This window comes from Moschus berezovskii, chromosome 16 (genome assembly GCF_049115385.1).
Source record: "Moschus berezovskii isolate FMDL1 chromosome 16, NW_MosBer_1.0, whole genome shotgun sequence".
In the NCBI taxonomy this organism is placed as follows: Eukaryota; Metazoa; Chordata; class Mammalia; order Artiodactyla; family Moschidae; genus Moschus; species Moschus berezovskii.
In genome coordinates this window covers 48,526,330-48,542,902 of record NC_142475.1, presented here as the reverse complement: position 1 = coordinate 48,542,902, position 16,573 = coordinate 48,526,330, and the positions used below count along the sequence as shown (strand labels likewise).

Below are 16,573 nucleotides of genomic sequence, written 5' to 3'. Positions count from 1 at the left end.
CCTAGGTCTCCTGCATTGCAGGCAGATACTTTACCATCTGAGCCACCAGGGGAGCTGTCAGATCCCTTCTTTTAAAGGGCAGTTTATTGGTGCCAGGAGAAGCTGGGTGGTGGTGGGGAAGGTGTAAGCATCAAACCAGACAGAGGAACTTGGACTTTTCCGTGATAACCATCTCTCTCTGTCTTCTCTCTCCCCTCTTGTCTTTCTTCTTCCCTTTCCTCACTCTGCCCCACACCCACCCTGGGGCCCCTCCCCCAGCGTGCATAAGACAGAACAGAAGACCCCCTCCTAAGCTGGTCTCCCCCGGGCCACGTGCTGGTGAGGTAATACTATCTCGCACACTGGGACTCCTCTGCCTGCCTCCCGGGGGTCCCTTTAAGACATTTCTCAAACAGGGCATTTTAAGTAGACCTCACACTAAACACTGACTTTACAGTTGTTTTATGAGGCCCTCACTTCTACAGCCAAGGGATGTTCCGTCTGGCCCTCTTTTATTTCTCTCATGACAGAGGTAAGAGATATAGACACAAGTCTGGTTGCAGCTGAGGAAGAGTTCTTCACAAGCCATCCCCCGATAGTTCTGAGATGAAGAATGTTATCTCCATTCCAGTCGTGATTAAAGGGATTTGGGCTTTCCAGGCCTGCAGTACAGGAGACGCAGGAGACTCAGGGTTCAATTCCTGAGTTAGGAAGATCCCCTAGAGGAGGGCACGACAATCCACTCCAGCATTTTTACCTGGAGAATCCCATGGACAGAGAAGCCTGGCAGGCTGCAGCCCATAGGGTCACGAAGCAACTTAGCGCGTACATCTGGGACTCCCCCTGCCCTAATCACCATCACCAATACCACTAAATGGGGCCAAATCCATCGTTTCTGGGGTCATTTTGGCACGCCGTTGGTGACTTTAGTTGTTGATGTCATCCCTTCCCTGGTAACGTGGCACGAAACTGTGTGTACACGGTGACCTCGTGTTATCTGTTGCTTTTTTTCTTCTAAATTCCTTACAAATGGACAAATTTAAGAATCCTCTTTAACTCAGAATGACTGGTTTTTCAGACTCTACCACTTCATAACCCATGATGCAAACTACCTTTCAGCTGCTCTTCTCACCATAGGCAGGAGATGATGAGGCAGGAAAGCATCAACCTGTTACACCTGTGTTCTCTCTGGACACTTAAAGGCAGTGTTTGACGTAACCTTCCCTATTCATTGTACTCTGTTGGATTGACAGGCAGCAGATGTAGAAAAGTCAGAAAAACTACTGTCCCAGTTTACCCATGCTTAGTCCTCCCAGGATTTTGGAAGTTTCAATCCTTTAAGATTTTTTTTTTTTTAAGAAAATTAATTAGGTGACTTCCCTGGCAGTCCAATGGTTAAGACCCTGAACTTCCAATGCAGTGGGCATGGATCCGTCCCTGGTCAGGGAACTAAGATCCCACATTCCAAGCAGTGCCACCAAAAACTAGAAAGAAAGAAAAAAGAAGAAAACTAATTAAAGTGAGTTTTCAATCATGAAATTTGATTACAAAAGCCTTTGATAAAACTGATAACAAACACACCTTAAGAATTTGGAACTTGAAAATTCAGCAGAGTATTTTAGAAGATGTATCTTGTACAAGACTGATTACAGGAGAGTTTTTAAACTGCCTTCAGTTTTGTGGGTTAATCCTTAGACATATTAGGTCTTTAAAAAGTCTGCTTCCTAGTTCAATTTCTTTTTTTTTGTTGTTGTTCTTTTTGGCATGGTAGGTGCATAAGGCAGGGGCAGCTGAAATGCTTTGCTTATTCATTTTCCGGTTAGGACAAGCTCACGGTAAGGATACAGTTCAGTAAAGTGGCCACCATGACTCAGGAAATAATTGTTGGCTTGAGTTGAAAGTAATAATTTCTGTGTTGCAAAATAGAATAGGATCCACAGGTTAATGGGGTGTTTATTTTTCTTGTTGTCTGTGAAAACTGACGCTGCTGACCTTTGATGAGCTTCTCTGGCAATCATGGTGTGTGTCCGTGGCTGCGTGGGCCAGACGGGCAGTTCTTGGCAGCCTGAGTCTGGCACAGCTGCTTCCTGACCCTTCTGTCCACGCCCTGCAGGTCAGCAGGCCGCATTGTACCCACCCTCAGCAGCCAGACCTCCTGTTCACATTGTTTTGCTTTTCTTTTTTTACATGTAAAGTTGACTTTTTCATTCTCTTGAAGTATAGTTGGTTTACAATGTTGTAGTTTCTGGTGTACAGCAAAGCAATTCAGTTTTATGCATATATCCTGGGGAAGGAAATGGTACCCACTCCAGGCAAATCCCGTGGACAGAAGAGCCTGGCAGGCTGCAGTCCATGGGGTCACAAAGAGTTGGACACAACTGAGCACACATGCTATGCTGTATGCTGTGCTTCATATCATATCAGTTCTTTTTCAGACTATTTCCTATTACAGGTTATTATAAGATATTGAATATAATTCCCTGTGCTATACAGTAGGACTTTGCTGTTTATCTGTATTATATTATATTATATAGATATCCATTAATCCCATACTCCTAATTTATCCTCCCCTTTCTCTTTCCTCTTTGGTAACCATAACTTTGTTTTCTGTGTCTGTGAGTCTGTTTCTGTTTTGTAAATAAGTTTATTGTTCTCTTTTTTAGATTCCACATAAGTGATATTGTATGATATTTGACTTTCTCTGATTTATTTCACTTAGTATGATAATCTCTAGGTCCATCCATGTTGCTTCAAGTGACATTATTTCATTCATTTTTACAACTAATATTCTATTCTATATATGTACATCTTCTTTAGCCATTCCTCTATATACACTTTCATCACTTCCATGTCTTGGTTTTTGTGAATAGTGTTGCTTTGAATATTGGGGTGCATTATTTTTTCAAATTAAACTTTTCTCTGGATATATGCCCAAGAATGGGATTGCTAGATTCTATGGTAGCTCCACTTTCAGTCTTTTAAGGAATCCCTTTTGTTCATTTTGATTCACTGTCCCTGTGGCAACAGTGCATGCCTTGCAGACAGTTATTGGTGACAGAGCTGTGTGTTACAGGCTGTGCAGTACTGTGGTTAGAGAACGGATGCTGAAGCCAGCCTGCGTTGGGTTCAAATCCCAGTCTTGCTAGTCAGAAGCTGAGAACAGAGCCTGACATAGCAAGCCCCAGGAATGATGGGCATTACTAGTCAGGTATAATAATATGGGGGTGCAAAAAATTCACATGAAGAAAGTGGTATGTGAAAGGGGAGAGTAAATGATAAAAGCATGCTGCTGTATTTTATAAGAAACCCAAAAAGAGGTCTGAGCAGAGCCAGCACCATCTCCAACATCACTCATTGGCAACCCAGAGTTCAGCACACAAGTGTGTTCTCTGAACCACTGGACTCTCTTGAGATCAAAAGGAAAAAATGCAGCCTTTACTGCCTTGCCCTATGTTGTCCTGAGCTTCCCTGGTGGCTCAGACGGTAAAAAATCTGCCTGTCAATGCTGGAGACCCAGGTTCGATCCCTAAGTCGGGAAGATCCCCTGGAGAAGGAAATGGTGACCCACTCCAGTATTCCTGCCTGGAGAATTCCATGGACAGAGGAGCCTGGTGGGCTACAGTCCATGGGTTCGCAAGGAGTCAGATATGACTGAACAACTAACGTTCTGTGTTGCCCTAAGAAAGCTCTCTTCTCTCAGTCACATCTCAGGGCTCCATTTTCAAGTTGCCTTGCTAGTACGGTTGGACTTTTCTCTTTAAGGCACTCAACCAAGAGATGAGTCAAGACCAGGGTCTGAAGTTAAAGGGTCTGGAGGTGAGGTTGGCTTCCTAAGACAATGAAGACCTTTGTTAGGGCTGTTAGAGTGTGAGTCAGGACCAGGGCCACTGGGTGGCGCTGTGCAGTTTGCACCCTGCACAGAAGTGTGCCATGGTGGGACAGGTGGGCCCTGGAACCCAGTTCCTGTTATCCTCGGTGGATTCAGTCATTTTTAAATGCTGCGGTACACAGAGAGGAATTTCAGAATTGTTAACTCACACTAACTGCAAATTTGACATACTTTGTAGATTATCTGGTTCTGCCTTTGACCATTTTTCTATCTGGTTTCTGAAAGAATTGTCAGAAAGAGTTTTTTTAAATTTTTTATTGAAATATAGTTGATGTACAATATTACATAAGTTACAGGTATACTTTATAGTGATTCACAATTTTTAGAAGTTATAACTATATTTATAGTTATTATAAAATATTGAAAAGAATTTATATCTTTGTGATGCTCTGTCAAACAAAGGACATTTTTCCATTTGGTCAAGTATATTTATGGGCCTTTCAGGAGCTTTTAAAAAGTATTTTCTTAAAGGTTTTGGACATTTGTCAAGTGTATTTATAAGCACCTTATCTTTTTTGTTACTACATAAACAAGTTTTCACCCATCATTAAAACGTCTACTTGATAATTGTTTATGTATATGAGGGCTATTGGTTTCTGTACATTAATTTTACTACCTGCTACCTTTAAAAATTTTTTTCAGTCAGCTTTGTCATGTATTCTCAAGTTCCCAGGTATACTGTCAAACATCTGCAGAGATAGCTTTCCTTGTTTTCCCATTTGTGTGTCTCATTGATTTATCTAATTGAATAAGCTCATATTTTCAGTACAATGTTACCTTGTCCTTGTTCTTAGTGAAAGTAATTGCAGGATTTTTCCAAGAAGTGAAGTGAGAAGCAGGCTTTAGGACTAAGATATATATATTTTTGTTATGTTAGCAGCAGCAACAGGGACCACCGGAGAAGGAAATGGCAACCCACTCCAGTGTTCTTGCCTGGAGAATCCCAAGGACGGGAGAGCCTGGTGGGCTGCCATCTATGGGGTTGCACAGAGTTGGACACGACTGAAGTGACTTAGCAGCAGCAGCAGCAGGGAAATAGCCATCAATTCTTTTTTAGTATTTTTTAGTGTTTTAGTATTTAATGAATGTTGAGGTTGTCAAAAACCTTTTCAGCATTTATGGAGATACTCAGATAATTTTTCTTTTTGGATCTACTAATATGATATGTTATATTAATAGATTTGCTAAGAGTGAACCAACTAACCTTCCATTTCTGGAATAAATTTTGCTAAGCCATCGTATGTTATTTTCTTAATATAATATTGAATTCTCTTCATAATATTTTATTTAAGATTTTTGTGTCATCTTATAAATGATTCAGTCTGAAACTATCTTTGTTATCTCTTTAGGTATTGGTTTCCTATTACTGTCATAATTAATGATTACCCCATGCCTGTTGTTGTTGTTTAGTTGCTAAGTTGTGTTAGATTCTTTGCGACCTCATGGACTGCAGCCTGCCAGGCTCCTCTGTCCATGGGATTTCCCAGGCACGAATACTGGAGTGGGTTGCCATTTCCTTCTCCAGGGGATCTTCCTGACCCAGGGATCAAACCAGGATCTCCACTTTGCAGGCAGATTCTTTACCACCATGCCATCAAGTGATCCCTACCCCATGCCTTAAAGAAACACAAACGTATTCTCTGACATCTCTAGAAGTTAGAAGTCTGAAATGGTTTACCTGGCTAAAATCACTGTGTTTCTTCTAGGGCCTCTAGAGAAGAGTCCATTTCCTTGCCTTTTCCAGCTTCTAGAAGCTGTCTGCGTTCCTTGTTCACAGCCCTTTCCTCTATCTTCAAAGTTGAAAATTCAGCGTCTTCAAGCCTCAATGCCTACCTGTTCCCCTGCCAACATACACACCCCTTTGCTTCCAAGGTCACATTTTCTCTGACTCGCTTGTCCTCCTTTTCCTAAAAAGGACCTTCGGGATGACATTGGCTTCACCTGGCGACTCTAGGATAACCTCCTCACTTCAGAATCCATAACTTAGTTCAAATTTGTATAGTCCCTTTTGCATGTAAGGCAACAATACCTAGTTTCTGGGGATTAGGATGTGGACATCTTTGAAAGGTGAGTACACTTGTCTGCTTGCCACAGCGAACAAGGTTAGACTTGCTTCGTAGAAAGAGCTTCAGAGTTTTCTCTGATCTTCTGTGCTCTGAAACAGTTAGTATAGCATTGAGATGTTCTTTTCCTTGAAGGCTTGGTAAAATTCTCCTGTGAAGCCATAGTGACCTGTTGCTTCTCTGTTGTTTGTTGTTTTAGTCGCTAAGTCATGTCCAACTCTGCAACCTGGTGGACTGTAGCCCACCAGGCTCCTCTGTCCACAGAATTCTCCAGGGGATCTTCCCAACCCAGGGATTGAACCCATGTCTCCTGTATTGGCAGGTGGATTCTTTACTACTGAGCCACCAGGGAAGCTTCTTTGTAGCATATTCTTATAACACTGATAGGAAAGTACTTAAGTAGTTTTTATAAACTTATATAATTATATAAAGGTAATAAACCTTTATTTTCCTTCTTTGGGACTTGTTCTGTTTAAACTTTCTACCTCTATTGGATCAATTTCAATAAAACATGTTTTCCTAGACAATTATCTGTTTCATCTAGATTTTTTCCATTGATTTGCTTTGATGTCTGCAGAGTACTGACTTACTTTTTAAATTTTGTATATTTCAATCATTATTTCTCCCTTGTCATTTTCTATTTTGTCTATTTGAAATTGGTCCCTTTTTTCATAATTAGGTGAGCTAGTTACTGTTTGGATCCTTTTTTTTTTTAAGAACCAGAGTTTTGATTTATTATTAATATTTATTAATTAGATATGTCATTTTTCTGTTCTTTGCCTTATTAATTTTGTTTCACTCCTGGATCTGATAAATGTGTTAAATGCTCACCACCCATCCTTTTGCTGAAGTTTCCCCAGTGATTTCTTGGTTGAATGAAACTCACCCTCTGGGAGACTGTTCAAGATGACCTGATGTGTCTCATGATCTTTGCATTCTTCCATGTTTGAAACTGTTTTCTTGTAGCCTTGATACTTAAAGGAGAGGTTGGCTGGATATACGATCCTTGGTTCGTACTTTAATGTTTGATCTAAGGTGGCTTTCACATCCTGGGATACTTGATTGAGAAGATTTCATTTACTTAACAGTGTTATGTTGTGGTTTTCTTCACTTTTGGGTTTATTTTGGCAGGGGCATTTTCATAAGATGGTAGACTTTTTATACTTATTTTCTATTTTCCTTTGTAATAATTTTGTTTATATTTAGACTGCTTTGATTAATTTCAGGGACTTCAAGTGTTTCCAAGATGCCTAGTTTAAAAAGATCCTTTTCTGTCAGTGTAACCAAGCATATTTTATTTTTACTTTTTATTGTATTATTATTTGGGGATGGGGTCATAAGAGGCTGTGTGTCCTCCAGTTTGTCTGTTTCTCTTTTTTTATTACAGGACTGAAATTTCACCCTTTTGCCTTCTTGTTTCCTTTATCACCCCGTTTTTGAAGGCCATTTCTCTCTTCCTTTGTATCCTTTTTCCCCCAAGAGTGATGCCTTTCAAGACTGTCACCTCCATTCATGCTCCCTTCAGTCTTCTCTTCACTGTCGCAACCACAATTTACCAAGACTCTACAGAGTTTTATATCACAGGTTGACGTTCTTTCCAGCAATGGTTTCAAATCTATCTTTGACTCCAGTCTCACTTCCTTCTTTTCTCTTCTATACAGTCTTCCCAAGGCTGGTGCCCAAAGTGTAACACACAGCTCTACTGGTATTTGGTATTAATTTTTTTTTTAACTTACAGGTGATTTGAAGATTCTAGGATTCTCTGTATTGCTTTCTAGGTAGTTCATTGCCTTCATCTAGGCCACCTCTTCTTAAGGGGTGCTTGGGCACACCTAGGGAAAAGACATTGTTTTCTGCAGAACTACACCTCATGCGACGAGTTGACTCACTGGAAAAGACTCTGATGCTGGGAGGGATTGGGGGCGGGAGGAGAAGGGGACGACAGAGAAAGAGATGGCTGGATGGCATCACCGACTTGATGGACATGAGTTTGAGAGAACTCCGGGAGTTGGTGATGGACAGGGAGGCCTGGCGTGCTGTGGTTCATGGGGTCGCAAAGAGTCGGACACGACTGAGTGACTGAACTGAACTGAACTGATAGTCATTCTGATGATGTAGAAAAATCAGAGCAAGAAAGCTGTGGGTTCACTGAATGCTGTGCGAAACCACTCTCAATGGTTGGTTTCTTTAAAGGTTAGAATTTTTAGAGCAAAGAGAAAAAGAAAAATCAAAGAAACAGATCTATCTAATTTGAAGTTAAATAGATGCAAATATTTAATTGCATTCAAATGTGTTTTTATACTGTCAGGGAGTATAAAATAATAAAATAAAAATATCTTACAAAGTGTTGTCTATCACATTAAACTACTTTGAAACATCATTCATCTAGCCGCTCTGCATGTAATAAAGGTTTTAACACATAGCTATATTTGGTAGATGAGGGACCAAGCCTCAGAGAGACTAACACACTTGGTTTCCTGGTTACGTCAGTGACTTGAGTAGAGCCAGGGGTAAATCATAAGCCCCCTGACAGGTAATAGCAGTGTATTCCCAGTGCCAAACACGCCTGTCATAGAATACCTCACTCAAAAAAAAAAAAGAATACCTCACTCATTCAGCTTTCTTTCCAAAGTTTATTCTCATTCAGTCACTTCTGTAACCTAAGGCCAGTCCTTGATGACAAATTCCTAGAGACACATACTTTTCCATGTTTTATTTCAAATTGCTTTGTGCCACAAAAACAATGCAAGTTGCTTATTCAATAGGTTGGACATGTTTTCTCACTAATGATCCACCTTCATCTCTCTTCACAGAGGACAGTTATGGGATGGATGGGAAGGTTAATCTGCCCATTCTCACTGCAGACGGCAAGTGGCAAGGCCCGGAGGATGTATACGGTGTGAATGGAAGCGCCTACAAGGACAGACAAAACTATAGACTTAGTCTGGCTGACTGGACTAATTACTTGAAGGATGTAGATAGAATATTTGCACTGCTGAACAGTCACAGTGAGCAAAACCAAGCCAATGAGACTAAAAGTGCTCCAAGTGATGGGTTCTTGGCTGTGTCTGCTGACCTCTCAGCCCCAGTAGAGACGGATGAAGACCCCAGGGGTAGGGTCGGGGAAGCACCTCCTTTGACCTTGATGGCTGACCTTCCCACCCTGCATTCCAGCCGACCAACATTCAGACCAGACAGTCAACTTGAATGGAACAACGACATTCCCGAAGTTCATCATTTGGATTCTGAACACTGGAGAAATCATAAAACTGACAAATGGATGGAGTATGAAGGGATCAATCACCTTGAAACTGATTTCAGCGGCGATGGCATGACAGAGCTGGTGCAGCCTAGACCCAGGCAGCAGAAGGGCCATCCCCAGGATGGTCGTCCAAAGGAAGATGTTTCTGAAGATCAGCTGCTTCTTCCTGCACATCCTGATGTTAACTCCACTGATCTGGTGATCAGAGAGTCCACCAGGCAGCCGCCTATTTCCTCCAGCATCACAGAGAGGATGTCAAACCAAGTGGAGAAGAACCACAGGACCAGGAGCCTACAAAGTCTAGAAGGCAGTGCCTCCTTTCCACTCTCCTCTGATTAGATGCCATGTGACCTTACCCTAAACACAGTATTTTTTTTAATTTGTTCTTAGTAAACTAATAAAGGTGATCATGACAAACAGCATTCCAAACTGCCCTGGGTACACCTGTGCAGTGGAAGTCAATGCAGACACAAGTGATATGCACCTGGGGACTTGGTCTTCTAAGTCACTATTTGTCAAGAATAGAAAGAAAGGTGCATTTGTGGGGTTTTGTTTGTTTGGGGGGGCACTAAAACAGTATTAACCTTTGAAAGTTCTAGGGATGTGTGTACACAACTGTTATCCAATCAAGATGGCTAGAATTGTGCCTTTCTGAGTTTCTGAAACTTGACATCCTCAGTGAAATTTCAGTGTTTTCCACTGCGTGCGTAATGTGGTTTCAATTCATTTTTAACCACTGGAATTTTCCAGCGCCCTCATTTTCACTCAGTGATTTTTGCACTTTGAGAAGGGAATGCCATGTCTATTTGGTTAGTCTTATTTTCCCCCCAGGCTTGCTCACAGTCTCACTGCTTGCTTTCAGTGTGACAAAGGAAAATGGACCCCAAGGATGACAGTATCATCACATATTGTTCAGCATACGCTTTTGCCAGAAAATAATGCATGTGTTTTACCTCGACTTGCTAAAATCGATTAGCAGAAAGGCATGGCTAAAGATGTTGATGGTAAAAATAAACAAATAAACAAAACAAAGATTGCCTGCTTTCTCTGTGCCTAGCCTCAAAGTGTTCATCATCTGCTTAAAACTGCTAAATTTTTATTATTTGCTTAACAGGATAAAAGGACTGAAGACTTTTTTTATCCTTGTTTTGTTTTCTTGACCTGGCTAATAAGTTTAAGGGTTGAGAAAATATATCTAGTTTTGAATTTATATAAGGAATTTTTTTTTTTTTTCAGTAAAACAAACTCATGAATGTTTCATAATTTAAATGCACCATATGTGCAGTATGGTTACTTTTAAGGCCTTCACCAGGTTCTGATTTTTTTTAAGGCATAAGTGAAAACTGCTTTTGAAATTCTGTGTTCTTGAAAATATTTGTCCTATCTAGATGTTTCAGTACCAGCAAAAGGATTATTACCTCACTGAGAGTTTGCAGTATCCTAGCCAACTTCCCAAGAAGGTATTTTTTAGCTTAACGGTAATTTTCATTTTATTTTTAGATAATCAAATGCATAGGTAAGTTATGTTACCTTTATGTGTTTAAGGTAAACTCTTTTAAAGAAAACCTAATATGTTAGAGTTGAATCTTTGATCACTTTGTCTTTATCATAGACTCTGTACATATGTTAAAATTAACTCTTTATCAGATGTGTGTGTTACTGGCTGAATGGCAGATGAAACATATTTATGGTCATGAATGACGTGCTTTGTAAAAAAAGGTTTCAAGTTATTAGGAAGCATATTGTTTTTTAAAATCTTGTGTAATATTCTGTGATACTTTTATAGAACAATTCTGGCTTCAGGAAAGTCTAGAAGCACTATTTCTTGAAATAAAAGGAGTTTAAACTTTACCTGTTTCAGAGAAATGAACTTAACCAAGTTTCTGTGGTACACTCATCCCTTGCAAGTAAAATAGAGTCCTGATCTAAATGTACATAATTTATTTTTCACTTTTTTTTTGACCACACCTTGTGGCCTGTGTGGGATCTTAGTTCCCCGACCAGGGATGGAACCTGTGCTCCCTGCATTGGGAGCAAAGAACTCTAACCACTGGGCCACCAGGGAAGTCCCTCAATGTAATATGATTAAATATTATATTTGGAAAATTGATCCAAAGTCAGTGTATGTTATAGAACATTCTCCAGTTGATGATTTCAACATGGATTTGCCTCACTGATGTAGGAGGGGTGTAGCAGAGGCAGTTGAGGGTGGCTTCCCTGGGCAGCTACAAAGGGGCGAGTGCTGGGCTGAATTCTCTACTGTTGCCATCTTGAAATTCTCAATAGTCTTTGAACAAGGGATCCCATGTTCCCATTTTTCACTGAACCTGCAAATTATGTAGCCAGTCTTAGGCAGCAGAAATGGAGTTTTTCAAAAGCAAGAGGACAGACCACTCCCCTCCCCCCAGAAGGAAGCTTGAATTCTTTGGTGATCATGAAGTTTGGTGAATTCCTCACCATCTTCAAAGACCTCAAGTTTTCTGATTGACAAGTTCCATTTACCTCCTGCTTTAGATCTCCTAAGGAGATTTCTCCCCTTCAGACAGAGAGGCTAACAATCTATGAAATGTCCAGAGCTCAGAATGTTAATAGTAAAGGTTAAAAAAAAAAAAGCAAATAACTTTGGGACCTGCCAGTTCAACCCCTGGATAATGAAGGAAACCATCTGTACATGAGTGCTTCATGAACATGGACACTTCAGTCGTGTCCAACTTTATGACCCTATGGACTGTAGCCCACCAGGCTCCTCTGTCCATGGAATTCTCCAGGCAAGAATACTGGAGTGAAATGCCATGCCCTCCTCCAGGGATTGAGCCCACGTCTCCTGCATTGGCAGGTGGATTCTTTACCGCTGAACCACCAGGGAAACCCAAAACCATCTATCTGTTTGCTATAACAGGGAACCAGACTGGGTGGCTTACACAACAGAAATTTATTTTGTCACTTCTGGAGGCTGGAAGTCCAAGACCAAGGTGTCGGCAGGTATGGTTTCCCCAGAGACATCTCTCCTCGGCTGGCAGAGGACCACTTTCTTCTGTATCCTCACATGTCCTTTTCTCTGTGTGTACATTTCCCGGCCAGAGGGGTGGGGGGCTCTTTTTCTTCTGAAAACACTAGTCATACTGGATCAGGGCTCCACCATTAGGACCTCATTTAATTTCACCTCTGTAAAGTCCTTTCCAGATACAGTCACACAGGAGATTAGGGCTTCAATACATGAATTTTGAGGGGACACTGTCCAGTCCCTAACACCATGATTTTATGAGAGAAGAATCCAAGGTAATAGTGCTGTCCAAAGAAGCATCCTTGTGCCTTCTTCCTTGTTCCTTTCCTGTAAGATGTGAATAAACCAAATGTTGCTATCCTGGAGGAAATTCCACTGTGGTTCAATAACTATTTCTACTTCTGTTTAAGTAGCTACTCTGCGTAAAGGGCTTGAGGGAAACTATTCAGATCCTCAAAGGTCCCTGGAGATTTGCTGGCAGGCCGGTCTCCTGTGTTCTGTGATAAAGCTGATGCCCAGAAGGGGTGTGCTGATGGCCATCTGTGTGCTCCCCACGGATTTAGAAGAGGAAGACTTTTAGCAGAGGTGAGGCCCAGCCCTGTCCACTTTCCCCACTTCAACACACACACACCGAATCAGTGAAAAGAGAGGCCACAGTGGGGATCCCAGCCGGTCAGTAGAGGAAAGAATGCCAGACATGAAATTAGAGAAGACTAACTTCACCACAAACTCTAGTTTTTACTTTCTGCATGAGCTTGGAAAAGTCACATAAGCACTCTAACACAGCTTCTTTGACTATAAAACAGGTTTGAGTCAAGGATGGCAGACACTTAGCAGACAGGCTGCTTTTTCAAAACATGCCCAAGAAAGACTGCTAATTTCCTGGGACAGTTCCACAACATCTTGGCCCTTCCGGTTCCTGGGTTAAACTTAGGTAGCTCTGTTGTTGTTGCTGTTGTTTAGGTTCTAAGATGTGTCCGACTCTTTCATGACCCCGTGAACTGCAACATGCCAGGCCTCTCTGTCCTTCACTATCTCCCGGAATTTGCTCAAACTGTTCTCCAGTCCGTTCAGTCCCTCAGTCATGTCCAACTCTTTGTAACCCCATGGATTGCAGTACGCCAGGCCTCCCTGTCCTTCACCAACTCCCAGAGTTTACTCAAACTCATGTCCATAGAGTCCATGATGCCATCCAACCATCTCTTCTCTGTTGTCCACTCCTACTCCTGCCTTCAATCTTTCCCAGCACCAGGGTCTTTTCCAATGAGTCAGTTCTTCACATCAGGTGGCCAAAGTATTGGAGTTTCAGCTTCAACATCAGTCCTTCCAATGAATAGTCAGGATTGATTTCCTTTAGGATTGATTTAATTGATCTCCTTGCAGCCCAAGGGACTCTCAAGAGTCTACTCCAACATCACAGTTCAAAAGCATCAATTCTTTGGCGCTCAGATTTATAGTCCAACTCTCACATCTATACATGACTACTGGAAAAATCATAGCTTTGACTAGACAGACTTTTGTTGGCAAAGTAATGTCTCTGCTTTTTAATATGCTATCTAGGTTGGTCATCACTTTTCTTCCAAGGAACAAGCATCTTTTAATTTTGTGGCTACAGTCACCATCTTCAGTGATTTTGGAGCCCCAAAAAATAAAGTCTGTCTCTATTTCCACTGTTTCCCCATCTATTTGCCATGAAGTATTGGGACCAGATGCCATGATCTTAATTTTCTGAATTTTGAGTTTTAAGCCAACTTTTTCACTCTCCTCTTTCAATTTCATCAAGAGGCTCTTCAGTTCTTTGCTTTCTGCCATAAGGGTAGTGTTATCTGCATATCTGAGGTTATTGATATTTCTCCCAGCAATCTTGATTCCAGCTTGTGCTTCATCCAGCCCAGCATTTCTCATGATGTACTCTGCATAAAGTCAAATAAGCAGGGTGACAATATACAGCCTTGATGTATGTCTATCCTGATTTACAACCCGTCTGTTCTTCCATGTCCAGTTCTAACTGTTGCTTCTTGACCTCCATATAGATTTATCGGGAGGCAGATCAGGTGGTCTGGTATTCCCATCTCTTGAAGAATTTCCCACAGTTTGTTGTGATCCACAGTCAAAGGCTTTGGCATAGTCAATAAAGCAGATGTTTTTCTGAAACTCTCTTGGTTTTTTGATGATCCAGCAGATGTTGGCAATTTGATTTCTGGTGTCTTTGTTCTCCAGTAAGGCAGAGCATTTGTGTCCTTAGAATCCTCAGTGTATCCATGGGATTTCCCAGGCAAGAATACTGGAATAGGTTGCCATTTCCCCCTGAAGGGGAACTTCCTGACTCAGGGATCAAACCCAGGTCTCCTACTGTAGGCAGATTCTGTGCTGGAGAAGACTCTTGAGAGTCTCTTGGGCCACAAGGAAATCAAACCAGTCAATACTAAAGGAAATGAACCCTGAATATTCATTGGAAGGACTGATGCTGAAGCTAAAGCTCCAATACTTTGACCAACTGACGCAAAAAGTTGACTCATTGGAAAAGACCCTGATGCTGGGAAGGACTGAGGGCAGGAGGAGAAGGGGGAAGCAGAAGATGAAGATGGTTAGATAGCATCACCGACTCAATGGACATGAGTTTGAGTAAACTCTGGGAGATAGTAAAGGACAGGGAAGGCTGTCGTGCTGCAGTCCATGGGGTCATGAAGAGTTGGACACAACACCGGAACAACAGAGCCACCCAAGTCCAACCAGGGAATCCTTAGGGTTGAGATTACAGCTTGTGTTTTCCCATAATGACCATTAGATGTCACTCTATTGCAACTAAAGACCTCTGCTGGGTCCCAGGGCCTGGATCCTTGGCAAAGCTGCCCTTTATATTGATTTCTAAAGTAGCAGCTCTACCATTTCTCTAAGAAAACATCTAGAACAACTTGATCCATGGCAGGCTTGCTCTTTCTTCAGTGCCTAGGATCTTAGCCATTCCAGCAGGCCAAAGAACAGTTTAGCTTTCTACTGATTTATATTGGTATTATGAGCAGGGATTGCATCAAACTTTGATGTTTAAGTTCAAGAGTGAGCCCCGAATATTGATCTCCTTGCTTCCCAATGACTCTGTGCAATTAAAAATGTATTTTTGGCTCCCATAAACCAAAGCTACGGAGGCCATCTCTGCCCAGCGGGCAATTTTTTTAAAGACCAAAAGGAACTGGATGCTTTTTAACTGCTCTGGAAATGCTAAGGTTTTACCAAGTCTGGGGCTGTCTTCATTCCTTCATTTCTGCTGTCTTCATTCCTTAAAAGGAAACTTTTCCTCCTGGGTTTATTTCAAGTGGTGCAATATCCAGAATGGCTCTGCTTCTCCCTTGAAGGTGTGGGCTATAGAAGAGATTCAAGGAAAATCCTTTTGCTTAAATTACTCACATAATTGAAGAGAAGATGGTACACTTGGGTAGGGGTTACTATTTGGCCTTTGCATAAACGGCTTCTTTGTTAAATGCACGAAGCCATAGAGGAAAAGAAAGTTTTGCCCAGAAATCAGTACAGAAGCACAGACTCCCTCCAATTATCCAAGTGTCTTGGGCCACTGCGACCTTAGTTTAGGTGTGCAAGGGAGTGGTAAATAGAAATCAATTGTCCTGCTTTCCACCTATTGAGTGCTCCGGAGCTGGGTTCTAAATATAGCCACTTTGCATCTCAGTCCATGAGTCATGCTGTTATTTCCAAGGCTCATTTAGCTCCTTCTGCCTCTCACCCAAAGGTATGAGATGCCAGTACACTTAGAAAATGCTGTTGCCCTTCAGATAAGGCCTCAAAATCTAGTGCTTTTTCCCCATGGGGGTTGGAGTCTGACCACAAATCCTTCCTCTAGGCTCAGGCCAGCTCCTGGCCCCCCTGAGCAATGATTAGCTTGTTATTCAGTAGAGACTAGGGAAAGGGAGCTTTTAACTGCTTTGGTGATCAAGTTTTTATATTTACTCCTTTGGAAATCATTCTGTTTTATGCTTGAGACTTTCCTTTGGTTTATCAATTCTTAGACTCATGAGTTACTTCCCAGGTGGCTCCGTGAAAAGAATTCACCTGCAATGCAGGAGAGGTTAGGTTTGACCGCTGGGTTCAAAAATCCCCTGGAGAAGTAAATGGCCACCCACTCCAGTATTCTTGCCTAGAAAATACCATGGACAGAGGAGCCTGGCGGGCTACAGACCTTGGGGTCACAAAACAGTCGGACACAACTTAGCAACTAAATAACAACAGACTCATGAGTTGCACTCCTTTGGAAATATCGTTAAACCTATCATGGTCAACTTTGTGGCAAAGAATAACATCCATCAGACGCCTGCTATCTGCTCCCCAACACTTTCAGGATCCCAGCAGTTAGGCAGGGACACAGC

At 41.7% G+C, this 16,573-nt stretch overlaps 1 protein-coding gene across 1 annotated transcript in view; it reads left to right on the top strand.

Annotated features, from left to right (window-relative positions):
* The window catches only part of SULF1 (sulfatase 1), a 193,947-nt gene extending 182,922 nt beyond the window's left edge, over positions 1 to 11,025 (top strand). The window contains exon 21 of the mRNA XM_088844808.1: positions 8,745 to 11,025. Within this exon, the coding sequence (XP_088700934.1) occupies positions 8,745 to 9,532 (788 nt within the window). The 3' untranslated portion in view covers positions 9,533 to 11,025. The remainder of the gene's footprint in view (positions 1 to 8,744) is intronic.
* The last annotated feature ends 5,548 nt before the right edge of the window (positions 11,026 to 16,573 follow it).